Source organism: Metarhizium acridum, assembly GCF_019434415.1.
Source record: "Metarhizium acridum strain ARSEF 324 chromosome Unknown scaffold_1, whole genome shotgun sequence".
Lineage (NCBI taxonomy): Eukaryota > Fungi > Ascomycota > Sordariomycetes > Hypocreales > Clavicipitaceae > Metarhizium > Metarhizium acridum.
Window position 1 is genome coordinate 5,765,127 of NW_027094015.1, and position 22,085 is coordinate 5,787,211.

At 51.2% G+C, this 22,085-nt stretch overlaps 8 protein-coding genes across 8 annotated transcripts; 5 read left to right on the forward strand and 3 right to left on the reverse strand.

The window, feature by feature from the left end:
- The first annotated feature begins 517 nt into the window (after positions 1-517).
- On the forward strand, positions 518-3,366 carry J3458_001793 (uncharacterized protein). The gene has a single exon (XM_007809452.2). The coding sequence runs from the start codon at positions 622-624 to the stop codon at positions 3,301-3,303; it is 2,682 nt and encodes an 893-aa protein (XP_007807643.2). The 5' UTR covers positions 518-621; the 3' UTR covers positions 3,304-3,366.
- J3458_001794 (uncharacterized protein) lies at positions 518-4,006 on the reverse strand (the record flags this gene model as incomplete). Its single annotated transcript, XM_066116925.1, has 1 exon — positions 518-4,006. One exon carries the CDS (start codon positions 4,004-4,006, stop codon positions 3,569-3,571), a length of 438 nt encoding a protein of 145 aa, XP_065978812.1. The 3' UTR covers positions 518-3,568.
- On the forward strand, positions 3,367-6,864 carry ERG1 (Squalene epoxidase). The gene has a single exon (XM_007809453.2). It carries the CDS (start codon positions 4,497-4,499, stop codon positions 5,997-5,999), a length of 1,503 nt encoding a protein of 500 aa, XP_007807644.1. The 5' UTR covers positions 3,367-4,496; the 3' UTR covers positions 6,000-6,864.
- Positions 6,684-7,239, forward strand: J3458_001796 (uncharacterized protein; the record flags this gene model as incomplete). Its single annotated transcript, XM_066116926.1, has 4 exons — positions 6,684-6,761; positions 6,829-6,941; positions 7,023-7,067; positions 7,128-7,239. 4 exons carry the CDS (start codon positions 6,684-6,686, stop codon positions 7,237-7,239), a joined length of 348 nt encoding a protein of 115 aa, XP_065978813.1.
- A 260-nt stretch (positions 7,240-7,499) lies between these two features.
- Positions 7,500-8,896, reverse strand: ALG5 (dolichyl-phosphate beta-glucosyltransferase; the record flags this gene model as incomplete). The annotated part of the gene is made up of 3 exons (XM_066116927.1): positions 7,500-7,901; positions 7,962-8,693; positions 8,777-8,896. 3 exons carry the CDS (start codon positions 8,894-8,896, stop codon positions 7,500-7,502), a joined length of 1,254 nt encoding a protein of 417 aa, XP_065978814.1.
- A 1,273-nt stretch (positions 8,897-10,169) lies between these two features.
- J3458_001798 (uncharacterized protein) lies at positions 10,170-13,021 on the reverse strand. The gene is made up of 2 exons (XM_007809455.2): positions 11,559-13,021; positions 10,170-11,481 (listed from the first exon to the last, which is right to left on the reverse strand). The coding sequence occupies exons 1-2, from the start codon at positions 12,046-12,048 to the stop codon at positions 10,763-10,765; spliced, it is 1,209 nt and encodes a 402-aa protein (XP_007807646.2). The 5' UTR covers positions 12,049-13,021; the 3' UTR covers positions 10,170-10,762.
- An 850-nt stretch (positions 13,022-13,871) lies between these two features.
- On the forward strand, positions 13,872-15,374 carry J3458_001799 (uncharacterized protein). The gene is made up of 2 exons (XM_066116928.1): positions 13,872-14,042; positions 14,142-15,374. Exon 2 carries the CDS (start codon positions 14,339-14,341, stop codon positions 14,648-14,650), a length of 312 nt encoding a protein of 103 aa, XP_065978815.1. The 5' UTR covers positions 13,872-14,042; positions 14,142-14,338; the 3' UTR covers positions 14,651-15,374.
- Positions 15,375-17,397: 2,023 nt separating this feature from the next.
- On the forward strand, positions 17,398-19,221 carry J3458_001800 (uncharacterized protein). The gene is made up of 2 exons (XM_007809456.2): positions 17,398-17,898; positions 17,956-19,221. The coding sequence occupies exons 1-2, from the start codon at positions 17,631-17,633 to the stop codon at positions 18,654-18,656; spliced, it is 969 nt and encodes a 322-aa protein (XP_007807647.2). The 5' UTR covers positions 17,398-17,630; the 3' UTR covers positions 18,657-19,221.
- The last annotated feature ends 2,864 nt before the right edge of the window (positions 19,222-22,085 follow it).

Here is a 22,085-nt window from a genome sequence, read left to right on the forward strand (position 1 = left end):
CAGTTTCAGCACTGCCCACAACATTTGAGACTGGAAGTTGAAGTTATTCGAGTCGAACCTCTCCGAGGGTTCAGGGCGCCCGCCAACGCTGAAGTGTAGTGGTACCTGACGATGAGACGGTTTCAATCAATTACACTTTGTTCGCAATCAACGTCGGCGGGTCAAAAATTCAGATACCCCAGTATTGCAGAGGGCCACAAGCCGCATAGTGCTGTAGGGCAATCAATCACACATGCGCAGCCCAGTCCGCGGAAAGGCTCTGGAAAAGAGCATGTCTGGTTGTGCAGTGTTCGGCCAAGTGTTGAGTTTCCCATGTTTCCAATATTAGCACCAATGTGCAGGCACTCCCGCCAGCTCCTTCCGTCAGTGCCATCCCAACGTGTCTCTCTGTACTCCGTGCCCACACAACCAGCACCGAACCTTGCCGAAGTGTTACCGGGCCTGACTGAGCCTACTCAAGTGCACACAGCTTTTTGTCGCCCGGCCAGCACGGCTTTGCATCGTACCACCGGTCAAGCTCCCATCACCGACTGTTGACTACACCGACGACGCAATCGCCACCGTTCACGGGGAACCATTGCATTGCTATTTCGAGAGCCTCTTCCACCATGGGCCTTCGAAATGGCCTCCAAACATCCAGTGCCCTCTAGAGCAGCGCTCAATGCTCTCCGAGGAGTCATCCTTACCACCTCCTGTTCTGTCATCTTGCTCGCCGAGGAGCGACGGCGCCGGCTGCAGCTTGCACGAGCAGCAATTGAAAATGCACGAAAGCTCCACATGGTGCAGAGTAATCGAGGTCCACTAGCTCTCGCTGAAAGCAATGCGTCATGGGAAAGCAGGTTCGCCGAGGTGGATGGGGAGGTTCTGTCCATGGCATCTCTGCCCCGACCAAGGACCTGTACGCGCCGCAGAGGCCGATCGCATCTCATCGGGACTCGGAGCGAGAGTGAAGCGCATTACGACGACGGCGGACGAACTCAATCGACGAGCCGAGCCGACACGAGAAGCAAGGTTTCCAAGTCGTCAGTTGACGCCGATGTACTTGGCCGCGCAATCGACATGGTCAACCTCGATAACATCAGGCTATCACCGCTGAAACCTCACTGCTATACTGATTTGGATTGGAAGGCTCCTAGAGCATTCACCCAGTTTGGGGCTTCAAAGGCTCCATCATCATCGGCGAGACAATCAACCTCAGACACCAAGACCACTCCACAGCAGCCTGCAGAGGATTCACCGGAAGCTGAATACGAGTTAATTTTGGACGGTAATGAGGCTTCTCATGTTGATTCCATCGAGTCTGCTCGGCTCTATCTGGAGAAATCCGGTCCAGGGGGCTCGACTGTCCGACCGTTCTACGATGAAGCGATAGTGGTTTTGGAACAACTACTCAAGGACATGGAACTATCTGATGCCAAAAAAGCCGACATCTCAGAGAGAATCAATCTGGCAACCATGATATTCCAAAGGGTGGCAGCATTTGGTCCGCCATTGCCAAGAGCTACAAGACCACTTCGGAGTCAAGGTGTTAGGCTCCTCCAAGTGGTTTCAACTGCTAGTCCGGACAAGTTGGCAACCACCCTAGCTATGTTGCTTCCATTGAGTAAAGACCCCTTGAAGTTCTTGCTGCCATTTATGGAGTGTACACAGCATGGAAGTAATCGAAGAGCGGTACGGGATGCCCTGAGGTTCTTGTCGCAAAATGCCAGGTCCTGCTCATGGGCCCGCGGAGTGCTGGTTTGTCGACTTCTCGCTCAATTAGCAAAAACCCAAGCCAATTATGACAAGACGCAGCGAGTTTACCGTATGATCCAGGACGCAGGCTTGTATACAGAAGTCGGCATTCCTCAGAGTACAGAATACAAGATTCGACGGCTGATGGCTATTCTGGCCTTGGAACATGGCGACGACTCACTTGCAAACAGAGAACTTGAACTTTTGGGCAAGTTAGACTCAGAGGCTTGCAGATCTGATATCAGGTTGCAAACACGACTCATAACAAGGAATGCCACAATGGGTAAATGGGAAGAGGTTTGCTCGGATATTGAGGCGCTTGGGCAGATAACAAACACGCAGTGCATCGGCTTTCAGCGACTTTTAACAAGAACGACGGACATCTTCGACCAAAGTCACGATGCCTATGAGCTAGAAATGTTCCTTCGGAAACTTGCCACGGAGTACAAGCTCAGCCTAAAACATCGTTGGATATATGCCGTATTGGACTACTACGCAAGTCGTCGACAAGTTGAATCTGTCTTCTCCTGGCTACAGTTTTGCAGCAGCCACGGCTTGGAAATTGATTCAGCTTTCAATCAAAGATTTTTTGCTAGGTGTCGTAAGTTCTGGAGCTTTTCAGACAAGACCATTCAGAGTCTAGAGGAAAGTCTACAAGCAAGAGCAAGGACAGCGGCACAAACTGCTTCAGAAATGGGTCAGAATGAGCTCCAGCGGCAAATGGCATCGCTCGTCTCCAATGGGGAGTGGGAGCAAGTTACCCAACTATACGAGACCGCCTGTTGTTCTGGCACAGATCACTCGATGCAGTGTTTACGGCTTGCGGTGTTGGCATACACCAAATGCGGGAACCGTGATATAGAACGCGCGAGCAATTTGATCCAGTCTGCCTATGCAAAAGGCCACGACATAAGTGAAGCACTGACTCCTCTGTTGCTGGCGAAACTAGAACGAGGCGATGACCCTAGCTTATTGATTAAAGGCGCCCTTCGGATGGGGGTTCGCATTCATGATAGCGCTTACAACAAGGCTGCCCAGGCGCTATCTGGCCGTGGTGATCATCGGGCCGCAGCCGACATGTGTGAGCTTGCTGCAAGAGAGAATGGGAATGGCGAGCTTTTGTACAACGAGTACAACTTTGCGAATCTTGTGTTTGCCTACACCGGGTCTGCGAGGTACAGGGCTTTGCATTCATTGCTTTCTGGATTCACATCGGATGTGCAATGGTGGCATGGTAGTCGAACATGCAAGGAAACAATCAAGCTGGCCATGAAGACGACGGCGATGAGGAGTGTCGCGCATTCGCAGAACAGCGCGCCACACCGACAGGCTCTCGACAGACTGGACGAGGCGCTCATTCACGTCAAAAAGTGTCGTCCTACTAAGGACGATCGACGGGCTGTCTCGGAAGCTTACGTTCGTTTAGCGGCGATGCCATCAACCAAGGTTCATTCAAAGATGAATGGCAGATTTAGCAACAAAGCCAGCAAGCTACGTCGGGAGCAGGAAGCTATACAGATCGCTGAGCCTATGATTGCAGTGGCAACTGGTTCAGGCTATACTTCATAGTTCATATGTACAAGCCACTATATTGAGAAAAATAGTGTACGGAAGAATCACATATAAAGTGCAATAAAGAAGGTTACTTGTGTCGTCTCGTGCAACCAACCAACAATAGATAAAGAAAGTCGGTTACAGCAAGTTACGTAGCGACGAATCGAAATCAGTCGCATCTAACTGGGGGCAGCACGTGGTCTCAAAGACAAAGGAACATGAGAGCCAGTTGGAGTTGGAGTGGAAGAAAAAGAATCGGACATGTCATGGGTCCATGGGCTCACTTTTTGCAAATTTGGGGAAGATTCGAACGATTGCCAACGGAAACGGACAATGACCTATAGGAAGTGCCCAGCTGCCGTCCGATGACGAAACAAACAGGGCTGACGGGTGTGATTGTCATCAGACATAAAAGGGGGTTGGAACGAGGGGAGAGAAAGGGAAAAAAAAAATTGGTGAGTTTGTGGGTAGGGAAACTGGGTACTATGTACGGAGTACCACAGGCGTTGTTGGATGGATTGATGGCATCTTGAAGGCTCAAATTTCCCAACACGACGAGTCGAGATGCATCACATGCAATTTTAGTTGGAGAGGCAGCGCAAGGTGGTTCGATAATGTTGGGTGTCGGTCCCTGTTGGCCCAAGAGTCGAGTTCCAGGCGCGATGGCAATTGGCTGAGAGCGATGGCCGTTATCCACAGTGGCGCCAGGACGGAACATTCAGGTGCCTGGCTGGGCAGCTGCTAGAAGACTTGACATTTAGAGGCTCCAGGCCCTGCAGGCACCAACATCGAAACGGCTGGGGGACCACCAAGACTTGGCCCCTGATGCCTTCGCTGCGAGGGGCCTTTGGGGACGTTTCAATTGGACCACCTCGGATCAATTGATTGCATGATCTCTTTGATGCCGGGACACTGAGGGATACATATAACTGATTCTCCTAGGACACGGTCTCGGAAGACTATTACCACGACCCTACCGTAGTGTCCTTTCGTTGTAATTTTTTCTCTTTAGATCCTGGTGAGTTGCCACTGAACAAGTAGCTTGTCGTCATCTCCATAAACGTTTCGATCTGGGGGAGAATCATTTCCCACCGCCATCAGATCTGCGAAATCTAGTCAACCCATCTGGCCACCCTCACAAACCCCAAGCAGACCTCGCGTTTCTACCCTCTGTCAATCGGCGGCCAATATACCACACAACGTCTCAAATGTCTGCAAAACCCATCAGCGCACCGGGTGACTCCCGCAGACGCCGCGAACAGTACCACGAGGCCGACGTCGTCGTCGTAGGCGCGGGTGTCTTTGGATGCGCCATTGCCTTTGCCCTCGCCAACCAGGGCCGCTCAGTTTTGCTACTCGAACGACGGATGACGGAGCCCGATCGTATTGTCGGAGAGCTGCTGCAGCCCGGCGGCCTCGCCGCTTTGAAGCAGTTGGGTCTGGGGCACTGCGTTGAGGGCATCGATGCCATCCCTTGCAAGGGCTACAATGTTATTTTTAACCACATTTCGTCGCTGATTCCGTACCCGACCATCGACGACAGCGGCAACGTTATATACGCTTGGGGTGGATCGGGAAAGGAGGGCAAGCGACCCGAGGGCAGATCATTCCACCACGGCAAGTTCATCACCAAGCTGAGGGAGAGTTGCCTCGCTCACGAAAACATCACGGTTGTCGAGACGAAAGTCATCAAGACTCTACGCGGTGAGTATACAGATCAGGTCCTGGGCGTCGAAACCCGAACCACGAATCGTGAGACTGGGGAGAAGAAGCCCGATTATTTCTTTGGTCAGTTGACCATCATCGCCGACGGCTACGACTCCAAGTTCCGCAAGGATGCCATCGGGGACAAAAAGGCCGTCGTCAAGAGCAAATTCTATGCGCTCGAACTCATCGACACCACATTGCCCCAAGAGAACTACGGCCACGTCATTATCGGCAAGGATACATTCCCTACACTGCTGTACCAAATTGGTACGCACGAGACTCGTGCGCTGTTTGACGTTCCCATGAACATTCCAGAGGCCTCACCTGCTGCTGGAGGTGTCCGCGGCTACATCAAGAACGTGGCCATTCCCGCTCTCCCCCCTTCTGTTCAGCCAGCTGCTCTCAGAGCGCTTGAAGCCGGCAATATCCCGCGTAGTATGCCCAACAGCTGGCTGCCGCCGACGAAGCAGATGCCCAAGGGAGTACTACTCCTCGGCGATGCGTTCAATATGCGGCACCCCCTTACCGGCGGCGGCATGACAGTCGCCTTCAACGACGCGCTCCTTCTTTCGCAGCTTCTCGACCCTTCAAGGGTGCCGACTTTTGAAGACTCCAAAGCCATCAGCGCCGCCGTCAACGTCTTCTACTGGCGCCGCAAAAACGTCTCGTCCAACATCAACGTCCTCGCCCAGGCCCTGTACACGCTCTTCGCCGCCAACGACCGCCAGCTATACGCCCTCCAGCTGGGCTGCTTCGAATACTTCCAGCGCGGCATGACCGACGGGCCGTGCGGTCTTCTTGCTGGCATTATCCAGCGCCCTGCCGTCCTGGCATACCACTTCTTCTCCGTTGCCTTCTTGTCCCTCTGGCTGAACGCCCTTGCCATTTGTGCGGGGCCGTTTGGTATCCTCAAGGCGCCTCTGGCATTGATAGATGCCGTCCTTATCCTGTGGAAAGCCAGCTGCGTCTTTTTGCCATTAGTATGGCGCGAAGGCTTCCAGTAACCGCCTACCGGGGGGGGCATGAATAAAGCAGTGAAGCGCAAGGCAAAAAGCACATTTTTTAGACATGGGAAGGCGTTCTTGTTGTCGTTGTTTTTGTTTTATAAATATCACAACCATGGTGTCGTGTCTTACTAATTCAAGTATAATTGTCCAAGATGCCGCGTATATACTTACATCAGAGATACACGAAGAGCTCATCCGCGGGTCACGGTTACATACAGGTTGGAATAGATGAGGGCAGCGGCTGCCTCTATGAGCAACGAGAACTTGCAGTAGCCTATAATAATAATGGTTCATGCGTGACTCGTCTGAAAGGCATCAATTATGCTCTGTGCGTACGGCGATCCAGAAGAGAGGAAGAGGTTCACAAAGATACAAACTTGACTCGCCTGTAGCCACCGCCAGGGATCCGCGCCAGCACGCGCCTTTTATAAAGGTAGTGGTAAACTACAAGGAGCCGTCGTGAAGCTTGCGAGCTAGTAAATTGCCACCTCTCCGTAGATGATGTCGCCTTTTTTTTCTTTCCCACCACAAAAGCCCCTAAAGTATAAAAGAAATCCCGGTCCTTCCAGCACGCACAAGAGGGTTATATTTTGCCCAACACCTCCCCACATCCAGACTCCCAGGTTTCTCTGCCACCCTTTCAAAGAGTCCCCCCTTGAAGCAAAATCTGTCATATTCAAGATGCAGCTCGTCAGCCACTTGATGGTGCTCCTTGCCGTGGGCACCAGCGCGCGCTGCGAGCCGGCCACGTCCATCATGGTAACTAGGCCCCTGTCCCCTTGCACCTTCGCGGAACAAGAGGAGGCAAGTGGCTAACAGAAGCGAGGGTGTTTCCTATCGGTCGGGCGGCGGCGGGTGCCCCAGGCAAAACCAGTATCTGGGCCATTTCGCAAAAGACCTCATCATCAGCGGGAAGTGCGTCGATGTCGCGCATGCCGGGTACGTTGTATCCGGCCGTTCCTTTACAACAAAAAGGTAGAGTCGAGACAGATGGGGAGCGCATTGCTGACGAGTATATAGCTCGATTAATTTCGGTACCGTGGACGGCTGGTGCTGGGGATACAAGTACGTTGACGATGGATTCCGAGATGGGGGCATTTCTGACACTGAGACTAATGGTGCTAGGACGCGCAATTGCGAAGGGCTTAAGAAGGAGATGAATTTTACTTTGGGCTGCAACAAGCTGAGTTATCATGGGAGCCCCAGGTCCGTCCTGTGCCGCTTGCCTGTCTACTAACGGTCATGTGGTGGGAAATTGCTTCTTATTGCTGATGAGCGAGCTTGGAGGGGGGAGAATGGAATAAAATGAGTGGGTTACACGGCCAAACTATTTGTTCCCTTGAGTTGTGCGGCAATTGTAGCAGCGGTGTTGTTCACCGTAGCGAGGACTTGTTTTACTTCTGCGTTGTTCTGTTCTGATGTGTTTCTTTCTTCTTCTTTCTTTCTTTCTTTTTGTTTGGACCGTCTATGCTTGTACGTGAAAAATTCCCCCAAGGTCTATGTTAATCGTCTTCGGTAGACGCCCATCATCCAGCTCGCTCTCAAAACGGCCAGTCCAATGGCCATCTTGATGCTGTCCTGGATTACATTCAATTTGCTACCACCCACCTCATGCCACTCTATAGGCACCTCGGCGACCTTGATCCCGGGACTGGTGCCAATAACACTGCCGTCACTACCGAGAACTGGCGTAGCGGGCGCCGATTCAGCAAGCATCAGCATCTCAATGTCGAAGATCCAGCCCTCGGCATGCATGTACGGTACAATGTGGGGTAGGGACTCGCGTGAGAACAGCTTGAAGCCGCATTGAGTATCGCGAATGCGTGATGTTGCAGGCGGTGTGAGGATGGTGAGAACCAGGTGGAAAGATCGCATGAGAAAGTTACGCAGAGCAGAGCGCTGTGAAATGTTTAGCATGCCATATCATAGGATGCAATGTTGATACCCGGCAACAATTACCTTGACCACGGCTTCGCTACCAACCAGGTGAGCGCGACTTCCAATGGCAACACCCCGGAAGGAGCCGTCGATAACCTCTTCACAACCCTCTATCAACTTGCTCACGTCACTGAACCTGGAGGCACCATCGGCATCGGCGAATAATACATATTCGCCTCTCACATGGCGTAGGCCGTGGGTGACGCCTCCGCCCTTGCCCCTGTTCTTGACCAGGGTCACGACCCGAAGGATATCATGGAGGCCATGCTTATGAGCAAAGTCGAGTGCCACCTCCACAGTCCTGTCCTCGCTCCCATCATTGACAATCAGGATCTCGTAACCTCCCAGCTCCGTGTTCGACTTGGCAGCATGCGAATGTCCGCGCTGGTGGCGTCGGCTGCTGGGACTGAACGGACTCTTGGTGGGGGTGTTTCGCCCAATATTCTTGTCCAAATACTCTACGGCTTCTTCCAACGTGGGCAAAATTCGGTCCTCCTCGTTGTACGCAGGAAACACGACACTTAGTCGCAATTCGGCAGGCTCAATGCTGCCAGCATCCGGGGTTGGGTACGCTTCTTGCGGACGAACATGCTTTTGTTCCTGGAGGCGACGTTCAGCTAGCCAACGGTCGTACCAGCATGGCAACTGTCGAGCTGTGGTTGGCTTTCCCGAAGGGCTGGATGTGATGTATGTTTTCTCGGACGCGATGACGGGTCGGGGTTTGGGCGCTACAAGGTGAAGGAGGACAAAAAGCTTGGGACGGCAATGTGTTAGCTAAGACCGTTTTCAATATGCCCAAATGCATGCGCCAAGCGAGAAGAGAAGAGAAGCCTTACACAAGCAAGGCCAAGGAGAATGAGCAAGACGAAGCAGACTAGAAGGACATGGACGGGAGTAGCTTCAATCCATGCTAAAAGCGGCCGCATGAAGCGAGCCGCAAGCTCCAGGAGAGGCATTGCCATCAGTTATCGTGCGTACAGATTGTCGCGAGGTAAGCGTTGGAGCTCCGAACCCGGAGAAGCCCCAGGGACAGTAGCTTGCTGCGCGAGGATCGTGGTTTGAAGATCAATGCGTCGTCATTGGAAAGAGGGTCAAGAGGGGCACGAGAACGAGGTAGACAGAAAACTAGAGGAGCAAAGAAATTTAACTGATCATTCTTGTGGAAGCGCAGAGTAACCCAACGACAGTTGCCAATTATTGCTGCCAGCTGGCGACATTAAACGTTTGGTCGAAATGAATGCAATGATTCGTTGTCTGCAAGCTGCCGTCTAGTCGCAAGGTACAGGCCCCCGTACGGAGTAGACGTCAACGTGTTCACTTGAGCAGCTTGGCCCTGACGCAAGGCCACATGGCCACGGCTGTGGCGCATGCTGTTTGAGCGTACCCAGGGTACTCCAGTACGTACTGAACTCGCACGGAGAACGGGGCTCACACGCAGCTTTGATGGAGCCAATCACCACCGATCCGCATGACGGAAATAGACCAAATGTCAATCCGTCCCAATCCATTGTGGGAACTGTCCAACCCAAGTCCGTCATTACCGTGCTCCATGATACAGAGTTTTTTCCAAGGTTGGTGGAGTCAACCTCGGCACAGAATGCATTACTCGAGGTGCCGAATACTCGGGAGGCTGACTCATTACCAACTTCATGCCAAGTAACCGCCAAACGTCAAAGTGATCTGTCCTACCCTACATTCACCATCATCACATCCGACTTAGTCTGCAGAATATTGATGCAATGCTAATTAGTCTCTGAAGATTGTGTAACCATCGGGCTCTTGGCTATTTCGGAGATAACTCGACACAATCGTCTATATTGGCAGGGATGCAGTCCCTGCATCTCTACAAACCCAGAGCAGATTCCCAAGTTTGCTGTAGTATTAGTAAATGCCCAAAGGCATTATTGCACGAGTATATTATACATACCTGCCTACCTACCTAGGCGCGCGGCCCCTGGTTCTAGTGACAGCATAACTATCACAAGACGGGTCCTCAATTGTCATTAGCTATAAGAAGTCTCATGTATCAAGTAAAAAATTCTGATTAGCTGTCATGTGATAGATAATAGCCAGAGGACAATCACCAGAAAACCCTCGTCACTAGAGTGCCTTGCTTCATGAGCTACCCAAAGCCCACCCATTAAGGCCTCGTCACCTCACATCTACCTTGCTTAGAGGCATGCGACAACGGGTATGGCATACGCTAGAACGGTCAGACTTGTTACTCTCCTGCTATGCTCTGTATCTTGGCTTCCTTCTTTACATTAAAGATATGTCCTATTTATATAGATACCTGATCTATACCACATGATCTTATTCCTACTACACGCCTTAGAGCTATCCCACTATTGACTATTGGCCAAGTCATTTGGCCACAACATGAGAATAAAACAGCACAAAGATAGTGGCAATGAATGCACAAAAAGTAATACAACCCAAACACCATTCTCTATGCCAAATAATCATTAATTCGTTAAAGATGATGAGCAAATGAAATTACTCAGGAGAGTGGCTGGGCCAAAGGGAGCTGGTATTGCGGAGCTCCGTGACGGGTTGCCATCTTCTCCCACAATAAGAGAAGCTTATATGTCGATGCGAAGACCGATCTTGGGCCCCAATTCTCTCTCTTACACCATGAATTCTCGCGAAGGCGGCAGGTCTTTGCAGCACTCTAGACTGCAACAACTGATACCTTCGAACTGGACCATCGATTCTTCTTGAGAAGCCTCCCTCCACCTGTCTTGGATGGTTTCTTGCTCTTTCCACCCTTTGATGGCGCTGCCTCAAGTCCTGCTTGTTCAGGGAACACATTCACGAGGTCTTCATGAGCCAGGGTTGAAGAGCGGCGGCTTCGGTCCCATCCGCTGATGGTCAGGGACAAAAGCCTGCGTTTGCCAGGTGTCCCGCCGCATGCTGTCCACATCTTGGGAATGGCGGCCACTGGAACTAGCTTGTGATGGGCTGCTATATGCCATTGCAATACCAGCTCCAGCGGATTGGCCCACGGTCATTCTAGAGGATGGCGTCGGACCTCCTGAATCGAAACTAGATATTGACAGCCGGTTCAGAGGGTATTCAGACTTGTGAGCACTAGGTACTGCGGGCGCCACGGAAGTTGAAGCTGTCTGCCGCGTTGGCACGCCGGAAAGGCCAGGCAGCGATGTGGATGAGCTCCGTCGCGATGTAGGAGTAAGCGTGTTTGAGGGCGCTGTGCTGTTGTACCCATGAGCAGCAATAGTTCCCGGTAGAGCTCCAATGTTCATCGGAGGCATGGCTGCGACGGCGGGAATTGAGCCGAAGCCCCTCATAGAAGGCGGCGGGCGAGAATCTCGAGTATAGCTAGAAGTATTGCCTCTGCCAACGTTGGACAGCGTGTATTGATTGACCGAAACGTCTGATATCCGCCGGGCACGACTAGGATGAAGGCGATGAACCTTGGCACCATCACTGGCTCGAGTCCTGGCTGCGTTGGAAGGCCTCATTTCCAGGTCGTCTTGAGAACTTGTTGAGTCACTGGAGCTTTCCACAGGAGAAGGGTCACCTGTTGCCAGTACTTAGTATCAAGGTTCTAGGGAAGAACATCCCCGAGATATCAGAAAATATGGTCTCATGACAAACCTTTACTCGACGCTGGGCTTATGCGCTGGGAGTCGTAGCCCCGAGGGACTTCCTTCCCCTTGAGTGACGCTGGATGTAGATATGTCATGTCTGGCGCGGTGTACACCGTCTCACGACTGTCACGAAGGCCACCTGGAAACGGGGATATGCTGGCGTAACTGTATGGTCTGGGCATTCGAATCGCAGCGGCGACACCTTCTCCAGGATAAGTCACACGGGAAAGGCTGCTTCCAACCCGAGGTACACCAGGCATATTCATATGGTGACCGCTAGCGGCCATGGCACTCCGCCTGCGATTCTGCTCAATGATTCGAGAACGATCCGCCTCTCTCCAGCTCGGCGGCGCGCTGGCAAATGCATCGGTTGCCGCATGAGTAGGAACGTGCTTATATGGAACTTGATCTGTTTCCTTTTTCTTTTGCTCAGCCAACTTGGCATTATGCTCTTTGGCCTGCTGGCGACTTTTCTTGATGTGAGCGAAGATGGACATGTCGATGAAAGTAATATCGAAGCCCGGTAATCGATTCAGCAGAGTCGCTCCAATAGTTGAACACGGAAAGGTATACAAAAGACGATAGCCCAGAGGCCACCTCGGGCCAGTCAAATGCCGCGATGGCAAGAACAGGGGAACAAGAAAACGCTGAGAAACGTTAGGAGGCAAGCGGTCGTGTCACAGCGCCGGGCTTGACAACAGGACCAACGGTATAAATCCAAAACGGTGTTGGCCCTAGCAGGAACCCCCGCCGTCAGAGTCTACCTGGCGTCACAGGGGTTCACATAAAAGTCTATCAGCGCTGAGCGAGGATAATGGTGTCTCAATGTCGTGCCCTAGGATCAGCAAAAAGCAAAGGGTTCGCGAATCCTGACAAGTGTTTGGGTGGGCTGCAACAGCTTTTAGGTGACGGATGTCCTGGACGATTCGGATTCCTCATTCCTTGCAAGCACGAGACTAGTGCAAGTGGACCGGGTACGAGGGACGGCAGGGCGGGCTTCACGAGTGAGACGAGTGTGGAGCAAGCCACCTCCCGTCCGTCGCCTTGCTCACGCCAAAAGGGTCAATTCAATGGTGTGTCCACGAGTCCACTCAGCTATCTTTCCAGGAGCCCTACAGCCGTCAAGTCCAGCTGCAGGGGTCTGTTTGGATTTGTGTCGGCCTGGCTGCTCTTCTTGGAGTGCCGTCAATCGGTTGCCTCCGTGGTCGTGGCCTGGGTGCGCAAGTGCACAGTGAGGAGTTTCAAGTGCAAAATAGAGTCGAAAACATCTGGCCGTGACTGACTCAAGTCAGACGACACCAGCCCGCAAACCAAGCAAGCAGACTGCGAGTAGTGAGACGAGTGTCAGGCCCGACTTTAACGACGTGTGGTCTGGGTTTTATGGTGCGGTTGCTGGTTCTAGAATGGTCAGGCAAGAGAAAAAGAAGGTCGTAGTACAGCAGAACGAGGTGAGCTGGAGGCTAGCTGGACTAATACAGAGTACCTAGCATGCAATCATGCAATCATGCAAGGCTAGAGGTTTTCTGCAGCTCTACCCACGTCAACACCATGGATGGACCAGAAGACGGGTCCGGAAGTCCTTGCAAGCAGACGTGGTTGGGGGTTTGATCGAGTGGCCGAATAGTTTGGACGGTTCTCTGGTTACCCACCAGACGCAAACGTCAGCCTTCGCCTCGAAGTCGCTTGGGTGGCCAAGATGTGAGGGATTTGTGGGTTGTTGGTGGCAATCAACTGACAATTCGCACGATTGGCGATCCCCCGCAGTTGTCAAAGAATGACTCTGAAGAAGAGCCACGCCAAGCCAAGAAGAATAAATATGAAGCGAAGAGGTTGGAAGAAGGCGAAAGGGAGACAGATGGCCTGGAGAAAAGATGGGAGAGATCAGATTAACGAGAACAAGCAGACAAGCAGACACAGGCAGGGACAAGGCAGGGGCGTGATACGAGCTCAAGGGGCTAACCAGGTACTGACTGTCATTTGCTCCCGGGGGGGAGGAGTGTCCCACGCAGGGCTTCTCCTGCCGGTCTACCATTGAGAGTCTGGTACTCCGTACAGAGTACATTGACACCTGGTTTTTCACGTAGATACACGAGATGGCATGAATTTTTGGCCCCGTCAATGACTATTAGCTGGGAGGGTTAATGTGCGACGAACATCGCACACACTCGTCAAGGGACTAGTATTTGCGCTATATTTCACGACACTGCTAAAGTTTCTTCAGGGATTGAATACTTCGTCGGTGCATTTGTCACGTCGGCCCCCGCTGCCAGTTTGAAGTAGCCTTCAACAGAGCAAAGGCAGACGACTCCACGACGTTAATGCCATGGCCTGATCGCGCATCACAAACCATCCATCGGCCGGCTAGTCTCAGGCGCAATTGCTCCTTCTCTTAGCTTGTTCTGGGAGTTTCTCCACTGGCTTCTATCGCTATAATACTTTCTACTATTCTACACCGCCGTCTCTGGTTCTCCATTCTGTGTCTCTCTACTCGGTATGTCACGCAGACTATACTTCTTCTTTCTCGCTAACAGCCACTCGGCCCCCAGCTTACCATGCAGATCGAAGTCCAAAAGCTAACGTTGGATGGCAGCCAGTTGGCGGTAACCGACGAAAAGTCGACGATCTGGGATCTAGGATGCAGATCATTCTAGCCAATCGAAGCATCACGATCATCTCTGTTAACAACAAGAAGTCGTGTGTGTCACCGTGCTGAAGACACAACCATTTTAAGGAATTGCGAAAGCTAGGCTTCGCTGCGGCCCGAACAGAACCACCTCTACCCTAACAATGTGCCTGCTCCCCACAACCATCATAAACTATTTGTGGCAGGGTGCACCCTTAGCTGAGATGATTGGTAGAAGTTGCCGCACGCCACGACTGTTGGAGTTCCACAGGGCCGAATCTCACGGATGGAGCACAGGCGTTGACAACAACAAAGTGGAGGTTGGCACTGAAGTTCTCGTTAGCTCCAGTTTTGAAGTCAGCCACCGGGAGGGAAATCCCCTTTCAACAAGCACGGACAATAGTGTGTTTCCTGTTTTGGCGATGAGTTCGTCAAACCCAAATTCTTGGTATGGAAGATTCGTATCACAATGCTGATATATTTCTTATCCCATCGGCGAATGCAAAGCATCCCCATTGGAGTCTTGTGGACTTGATAATGGGCACACGGTGCCTTGAACCAACTACCTACTCCTAACCTAAGGTTTGTATGTCTCCATCGAATCGGCTAGGAGCACCTCCGGCACTAGGTCTGTACCGATCGCCGGATTCGACAGCCCTGCACTGTGCCTGGGGCTGGCCTCGTATTTGCGTCCCAAAAAGGTGCGGTCTTCTGTCTATTGCTGGTGCCTGATCGACTGAGCTTTGGCTGGCTGTGGGCGTCATTCTGGGCGTCCAACAATACAGCGCATGTCCGTTCCTCTAATTGAACGGGCAAGATGCATTCGGCTGCGGAAGGCTATAGAATAGTTGCCCAGCCCACGGCCTCGCCATGAATATTATTGTATCTAGTACGGAATACGGGCAAAATCAGGACGAAGGCGGCGCCGTTTCCTTGGGCTTGGTTCCTCGTTGCCTCTGCGAGGGTCAACATCCGTATGTCGGATGTCGAACTCGCAACTTTCTTTTAAATCCGAGAACCTCCATGACTTGATAAGTTACCTACATAGGTTCTGGGTGGATCAATCTGTCACGCCAACGTTTCTATTTTCGTACACAATTACCATAATAAATAAATAATGCAGAAGACCTAACAGGCTGGGCAAAGCCGACGATTGGCCTGTCAACGTGGACCACTTCTAGCCGCACCAAGCCTCAAAACCAGGTTTCCGAACTAAGATGCGATTCCCAGAACCAAGTCTGGAGAAGCTCGATGACAAGGTGATTCCGCAACGACGATGGATAATCAGTTGACCGCACGGCGTCAAACAGCCCAGTCTTGCCTTGGGTCATAAAGTGAGCTATCATGCACAGGCGTGGGCGGCGAAACTGAAGCGCAGATGCCAGGTGGATTCTTTGCACAAACAAAGGCACCTTTCCCTGGGCCGCATTCGACGTCCAAGGCATTTCTTTTCTCAGCCTCACATAACCAAGGTGGGTTGTGATGGGCTTGGGTGTGGGCATTGCGTCGAAACAGTGGAGCTCTGAAGAATATTCGGCCAACTCCTTTGCTGTTTCGACAGGGATCCCTGATACACGACTGTCATCTTGCGAGCTGGAAATGCATCAGTCTCTGTTGGTCTGGCGAGCGCGGGACAGGATACGGTTCCAGGCCACTAGTATTACAATGGACCGGGCTGGATGCCACGAGGTTCTGGAGAGACTGGTCTGTTATCCTTGACTCTAAATACACTAAAGCCATTTGCTACTCTATTGCCCTGTCTAATCAACTGCAATGCCTAACAACAACAAGAGCAAGTTTTTTTTTTTTTTTTTTTTTTTTGATATCTCCTGTCAATTATCCGCGTACGACGTAACATGCGGAGTAGACAGCGTCATTTTGCACTTGGCTGACAAACCACTCGATAGCACGTCACAAAGGATGGGCTGGTGTGGCAGCCAGGGGATCACAACTGATGCCGCATCGACATGTTTCCATAGAAGTTTATTCGTGGCCAATCTTCTGGCCAATAGTAGCGACATGAATACAGTCTTACATGTCGTCCTTTGTCCCATGACTCTTTGTTCGGCGTGGTTGGAAACACTGCTGAGGAAAACAGCAGAATGTATATCGGTACCTAAGCCTTTTCTTTTCCTTTCTTTGTAAAAAGAAAAAACAAGGGGCAGAGTTAGATCCGTCCATAGGCTTGAACGGTAAGGCTTAAGCTGCGCCTCCTTAGCAAAAGTACCGTCTGACTTTCTGGGCTATTTAGTCTCTTGCACTTATATGTGGTGATACATTGTGCATGTCTCACAATGTGCTGCTTTCCCGAGGATTGCCTTGCCAACATGCCACAAATGAACTGTACTTTGCCTATTCACGGGCTTCCATCGAAGCATCTGTTTTTTGACATGATAGGAGAGGAGACCATTTGCGACGGACGTGCTTTTCTGTGCAACTTGAGAAGACACGAACTTCTGAAGTGACCGATGCTGCCGCAGCAAATATCTGCAACCTTTGCTTTTGTGTAAATCTCGAATGTCAGTCGACATCCACAATACCGAATCGTGCATCAACATTCAAGGCTATGTCAAAGGATCGTTTCGTGAAGAAGGGGTTCGGCGATTCTTCTTAGCAAGAGAAGTTTGGAAACTTGATATGCCTCATTCAATCGCTCTCGGTCTCTCTATAGTGATCAGGCTCAAGAGCGTGCCTCCAAAGGTCTCAAGTGCCTAGGTAGGTCGTTGTCGGATGTACTACGAGAGGCGTACAAGGGATGGCTTTTGAGTAGGCCTTTCGGCATGCCTACAGAATTGCTTATCACACTCATATAATGAGCTCGAGAGAGATGACCACCAGTTGCAAAAGATCCCTGCAGGAAATGATTCGTAACACCCCGTGCAGTGTGACAGCATGGAGGACATGATTTGTTGTTGTTAGTATGGAACACAGTTTCTTCGGAGAACTGCAGGCATGACCGCTACTTGCACGGAAAGGTTTGTATGCACCTTCTGCTGCAACTTTGATCGGTTAGAGATAACATCTGGAGGGCAATCCTCTTAGAAGACCTCCGATCCGTAGGGGACCTCGGTGTACTTGCGGTCAAACAGTCGGAGATGTCGATTTGGTATTGTCGACCGTCAGTAAACATCTACACTAGCAAACACCAATAGTTGACGACGCTCATACCCGAAACTGCGGTTACCGCCAGGTAGCTACCCAGGGTACTCCGTATTCGCTTCTTCTATTCCCAACAAACGTCGAGCGTTGTCATGATCGCCGTGCCCATGCCCCATGGAATCGGAGACAAATGTGGGGCCGCATCGCGGGGGCGGGCATGGCGGACACAACCCCGAACTCTGGAAATCATGACGGAAACAACTCGAGGGAGGCTCTGAGTTCAAATACTGAGCCTGGCCCCGTATACTCGCTGCTCACAAAACTAAGCCTGCTGCTATCAACCAAGATCAAGTCGTTATGCGTGTCCTTGTAACTGGTGCTGCCGGCTTCATCGGCCAACTCGTCGCCAAGGCCCTTCTCAATGATGACAAGGGCTCTTACACGGTCATTCTAACGGATGTCGTGGAGCCCCCGATCCCCAAGGGAGTCGAGTTTCCGGATAATGCAAAGTGCGTCAAGGCGGACCTGCTTACTGGCTCTTCCACCGTTGTGGATAATGATTTGGATGCTGTCTTTGTCTTTCATGGCATCATGTCTGCTGGTGCCGAGGCCGACTTTGAACTAGGTAAATCTTACGCTGGCCAAGCGCAGAGAAGCTCAGTCTTGCATGCTGACTTGTAAGGCATGAGGGTCAACTTTGACGCAACCCGCGCCCTCCTCGACGCCCTCCGCCAAGCCTGTCCTGGCGTGCAAACAATCTTCACATCCAGCCAGGCCGTATACGGCGGCGAGTTTGCCCAACCAGTAGACGAATCTGTGCACCCTACGCCACAATCTTCCTACGGCGCGGAGAAAATGATGTGCGAATACCTCATCAACGAATACACTCGCCTGGGCTTCGTAAACGGCCTCATTCTCCGGCTTCCCACCATCTCGGTGAGACCGGGCAAACCTACGGCGGCCGCTTCAAGCTTCTTGTCCGGCATGATTCGCGAACCAATGCACCGTCTGCCGTGCACCATTCCCCTCCGGGACCGCGGCTTCAGACACTGGTTATGCTCGCCAAGAACCCTCGTGGGCAATCTTCTTCATGCGCTGACCCTGCCGAGGGATGCGTTGCCCGTGTATAATCGTGTTTTGAATGCGCCCGGCATGGGTGTCAGCGTGCAGGATATGATGGATTCTTTAGCGAGGGTGGGCGGGCAAGACAAGTTGAGCTTGTTGACCGAGGAAAATGACGACAAGTTGAAGGGGATATTGTACTCGTGGCCGACAAAGTTTGACAACACCAAGGCATTGGGGTTGGGGTTCAAGAGGGATGAGTCGTTTGACGATATTGTCATGGACTTTAAACGGGAGCTTGAGTCTTCGGCATCTGCCTAGTTTTCGTCTTGCTCAGCCTCAGCACGCAATATCATGCATCAGACGCGATGGCCTCGGGTGCCTTGGGCAAAATTACTCGGTAGCAACGCCAGCCCAAACTCATAAAGAAAAGGTACTTGGGCTTTCCAGCAGAACCAGCAGCGCCTGCCCCTTGGTCGCTGCACGAATCCCTGCCAACATCTGATGATCCAGCCTCGGGCCCCTATCGCCATACCGTCCATGAAGGTTTCCAAAAGCCTTTCTGGGTTGGTTTAAAGGCATATTCTCGTTCTTGGATTTGTAGTTGCTTGTGCTGGCACTGCTCAGAGGTGTAATAGAAGCGAGGCCTTTGACCTTGACGAGTATTTACATTTTTTTTTTCGAGGAAATTGAACTCATTGTATACAGCATCATAAAACTTCGGGAAAACTATAGTTCATCACGCATTTGATCAATCGGCCATACATGATGTGACGGACTGCTGTTGCGGAGCGGACACAACACCGAAGTGGCTGCGATGTCGGCGGCGAGTTTCGCCTTGCAGGAACTTACTGGCGTCGTTCGTTTTACTCTTTTTGGAACTGACGGGAAGAACATTCGGTCTGTATTAGGCCGACTTTTTCGACGATCTGGATCTCGTAGGCGCGCTTGACCGACCAGTTCCACAGGCCTCTCCCTGCGGGCATCATGATGGCGCTAGAGAGCAAAGTGCTGTGTTTTCCACAGTCTATTTGAGTGATTCCTCAACTACAATAGAACAGTTATGATACGGAAATGAACACAACATGACTCATAATGGGTTCGATATGCTCCAGGACGGCATAGTTCACCATCTTCAGAGTCAGTATTTAGTAATTAACTATGAGACTGTTCGCTTCGAGCAAAGGCATCGTAATTTACTGGAATAGACGTCTCGAAGGAATTAATGGCACGTCCTACGGAATATGGAGCAGCTCGGCTCAAATTGGCATGGCGATATTTTACCCCGTTGCGGTGTGTTTGGCAGTTTCCAAACCATGAGACGGCACGACGCACGTTTTAAAGGCGGCTATCGAAGATTTCATTCAAGGCTTGTTTTTTCCTTTGCTTCTTCTCATTTCAACGTCTGCTACTACAACCCAGTCTCGTGGTCCTGTGATGTGGAACGCTCCAGACAAGCCCGCAATGAGCCTGTATGGCGGCCGCACATTGCCTCCCATTCCGACATCTTTTGAGCCAGGTGGGCTTTTGAACTCCTTCAGCCCTATCCATTCTGGAACAAGGTCCCGGCGAACGGCACGCTTGGTGGTATGCAGGGTGGGGGAAAAAGGGGGAGGGACCCGGGCGAAAATCCCAGACGAACGGTTCACTTGGACTTGTCTTATTGTTTACTGAAGCGGAGCCTGTGTGATCCCAAGTCCCCTGTTTTGAATCGGCAGTTGGCCGAGGTAGGATGACCTGAGACTTTTTTTTCGAAACTGTCTTCGAGTACTCCGTAAAGGTGGCGTCACAGTAACGCGCGGTATCACGTTGACAAGAGATGTCACGGTTGTCGAGATTTTTCTCAGGGACGTCATTTACAAGGATACGGCTGCGGAAAAAAGGTGCCATTGCCATAGCTATGAGGAAAGAAGAACATTCGAGCCGGATGAACAATAAATGAGGCGACAAGTTTATCCGATCGGACAATTTTGCTACTCTCACGGAGCGGGTTCCGATGACAGATTGCCGGATCCGGTAGTTTTTAATCCCGGAAGGGCGTTTAATAGTTTAATATTGGGGCCGGCAACTAGTACTGCCTTGAATGGGTCCGAAAAACTTGGCCTGTCAATGTTACAAGTCACCGCGTGTGAGAAATAAGGCCGGGCAAAAGGTACTATCTGAAACCATAATGAACTAGGAAGAAAGACGAGGCTTGCAAACGGAACGTAGTAGCAACATAATGGATTGAGGTGAGGTCTAGGTTTCGTCCACTCTCGTCACTATTTTCATGTTCAACCTGAGGGTCTTATATGATGTTGGACGCAGGAAAAGGTCCGGACTAATGGTTACGGTACGAGAGAACAAAATTCTCATTGATTGACCGTTGACCGGTCAACCAATGTGTCCGGAACTACTTGACGTACAGTCGTGTGGATTTAAGGCTCGAAAAGTCATGCGGTCTAGACTCTTTTAAGAAGTCATTGTCTTTGTGTGTCAATTTGAGCACCAACGCCTGGAAGTATCCCGGCACCCTTCTGCTGCGGTGTCTTCAGGTGCAGCAAATCCTCTCCAGGGGTTTGGCTGAGTGTTTCATCAAGTATATCATAAAGCTTCAGCAAGCGTATTGCTAAGTGTGTCATACGATACGATGCCACCACAAAGTTTGTCGAGTGTCTCAGTATCCAAGTCTTTATCCAACGACTCGTCTTCAACGGCGGCTTCAAGCACCTCATCAAGCGCTTCAACATTACCGTATCCTGCTAAGAAAATATATGGCTATGACATCAGGCAGTGGATCCCGTATTAAGCTCTTAATCATGCCGTAAACAACTTCAAGAGTTAAAGAGGGTTCTACCTCTTGCGCGTGACTGACCATGCAGTCGTTTTCGACTTGCGTTAGACCAAGATTTGCTACTCTAATAAGATTTCATTCTATAAAGTGACAGCTCGACCTGTTGAACCTGTTGGCCGAGATGGAGACGGTGGTAGGCTCGCATCGCAACTGGCTCGAATCCAAAGCTCAAGGGCGGTTATGGTTGGGGATTGGCTTTGAGATACAGCACAACAATTTCGCATAGTGTCGCTGTTCTTGCATTGATTCGCCCTATGTAGGAAGGGCGAGATATGGCGTCGTCGTGCATAGGCTTGTTGCCGACCTGTAAGAGAAGTTTCTCATCATTGGATGTTATACCAGCTGTCACGATTGGCAGTTATGAATCGCATGTATTGTGGATTTGGTCTTTCAATTGAACAGAAATGTCATACCTAGTAGGGTTGCTAGCTAGCTTTTAATTACAACCTTATATCCTAGTTTGAAACTTCTAGATAAAAAGGCCCGGCTAGATTAGAGGGACCGATTGATGACTCACCCGTTGACACGGCATCTTTAGCAGCAGCCCGGCTTTTTCAGGCCGTTGAATTGAGAGGCAGGAGGAAGAATAAGTGATTTCTGCAGTGAGATAAAGGAGAAGATGTATAATTTGGCCGAGATTTGTTATATGTTGGAAAAAGGCCGTCCCCAACCACTTACACGCCATTGGATGGCGAAGACGCAGAGACCGATCACGTGGATCACGTGACTGGCCGATCTTGAAAAGTTTTACATCAGCCACTCACACACCGTTCATCCAATCATTGGCGCTCTTCAGCTCCATTCGTCTTTAGTCTGCGGGTGCAGGAGCACTTGGCTGGCAAATGGCCCAGGCGCTCGGCTCCTGTGGTCCCCCTGGCCCGTGGCCCCATTGTGAGGCAGGAGCGATTGATGATGGA

What these genes read in the sequence shown, in the direction of transcription:
- J3458_001793 (XM_007809452.2), top strand. Translation starts at nt 622, where the DNA reads ATGGCCTCCAAACATCCAGTGCCCTCTAGAGCAGCGCTCAATGCTCTC.
- ERG1 (XM_007809453.2), top strand. Translation starts at nt 4,497, where the DNA reads ATGTCTGCAAAACCCATCAGCGCACCGGGTGACTCCCGCAGACGCCGC.
- J3458_001798 (XM_007809455.2), bottom strand. Translation starts at nt 12,048, where the DNA reads ATGTCCATCTTCGCTCACATCAAGAAAAGTCGCCAGCAGGCCAAAGAG. An exon ending in AAGCCCAGCGTCGAGTAAAG is followed by an intron (nt 11,482 to 11,558) that starts GTTTGTCATGAG and finishes TACTGGCAACAG; the next exon opens with GTGACCCTTCTCCTGTGGAA.
- J3458_001799 (XM_066116928.1), top strand. Translation starts at nt 14,339, where the DNA reads ATGTGCCTGCTCCCCACAACCATCATAAACTATTTGTGGCAGGGTGCA.
- J3458_001800 (XM_007809456.2), top strand. Translation starts at nt 17,631, where the DNA reads ATGCGTGTCCTTGTAACTGGTGCTGCCGGCTTCATCGGCCAACTCGTC. An exon ending in CGAGGCCGACTTTGAACTAG is followed by an intron (nt 17,899 to 17,955) that starts GTAAATCTTACG and finishes CTGACTTGTAAG; the next exon opens with GCATGAGGGTCAACTTTGAC.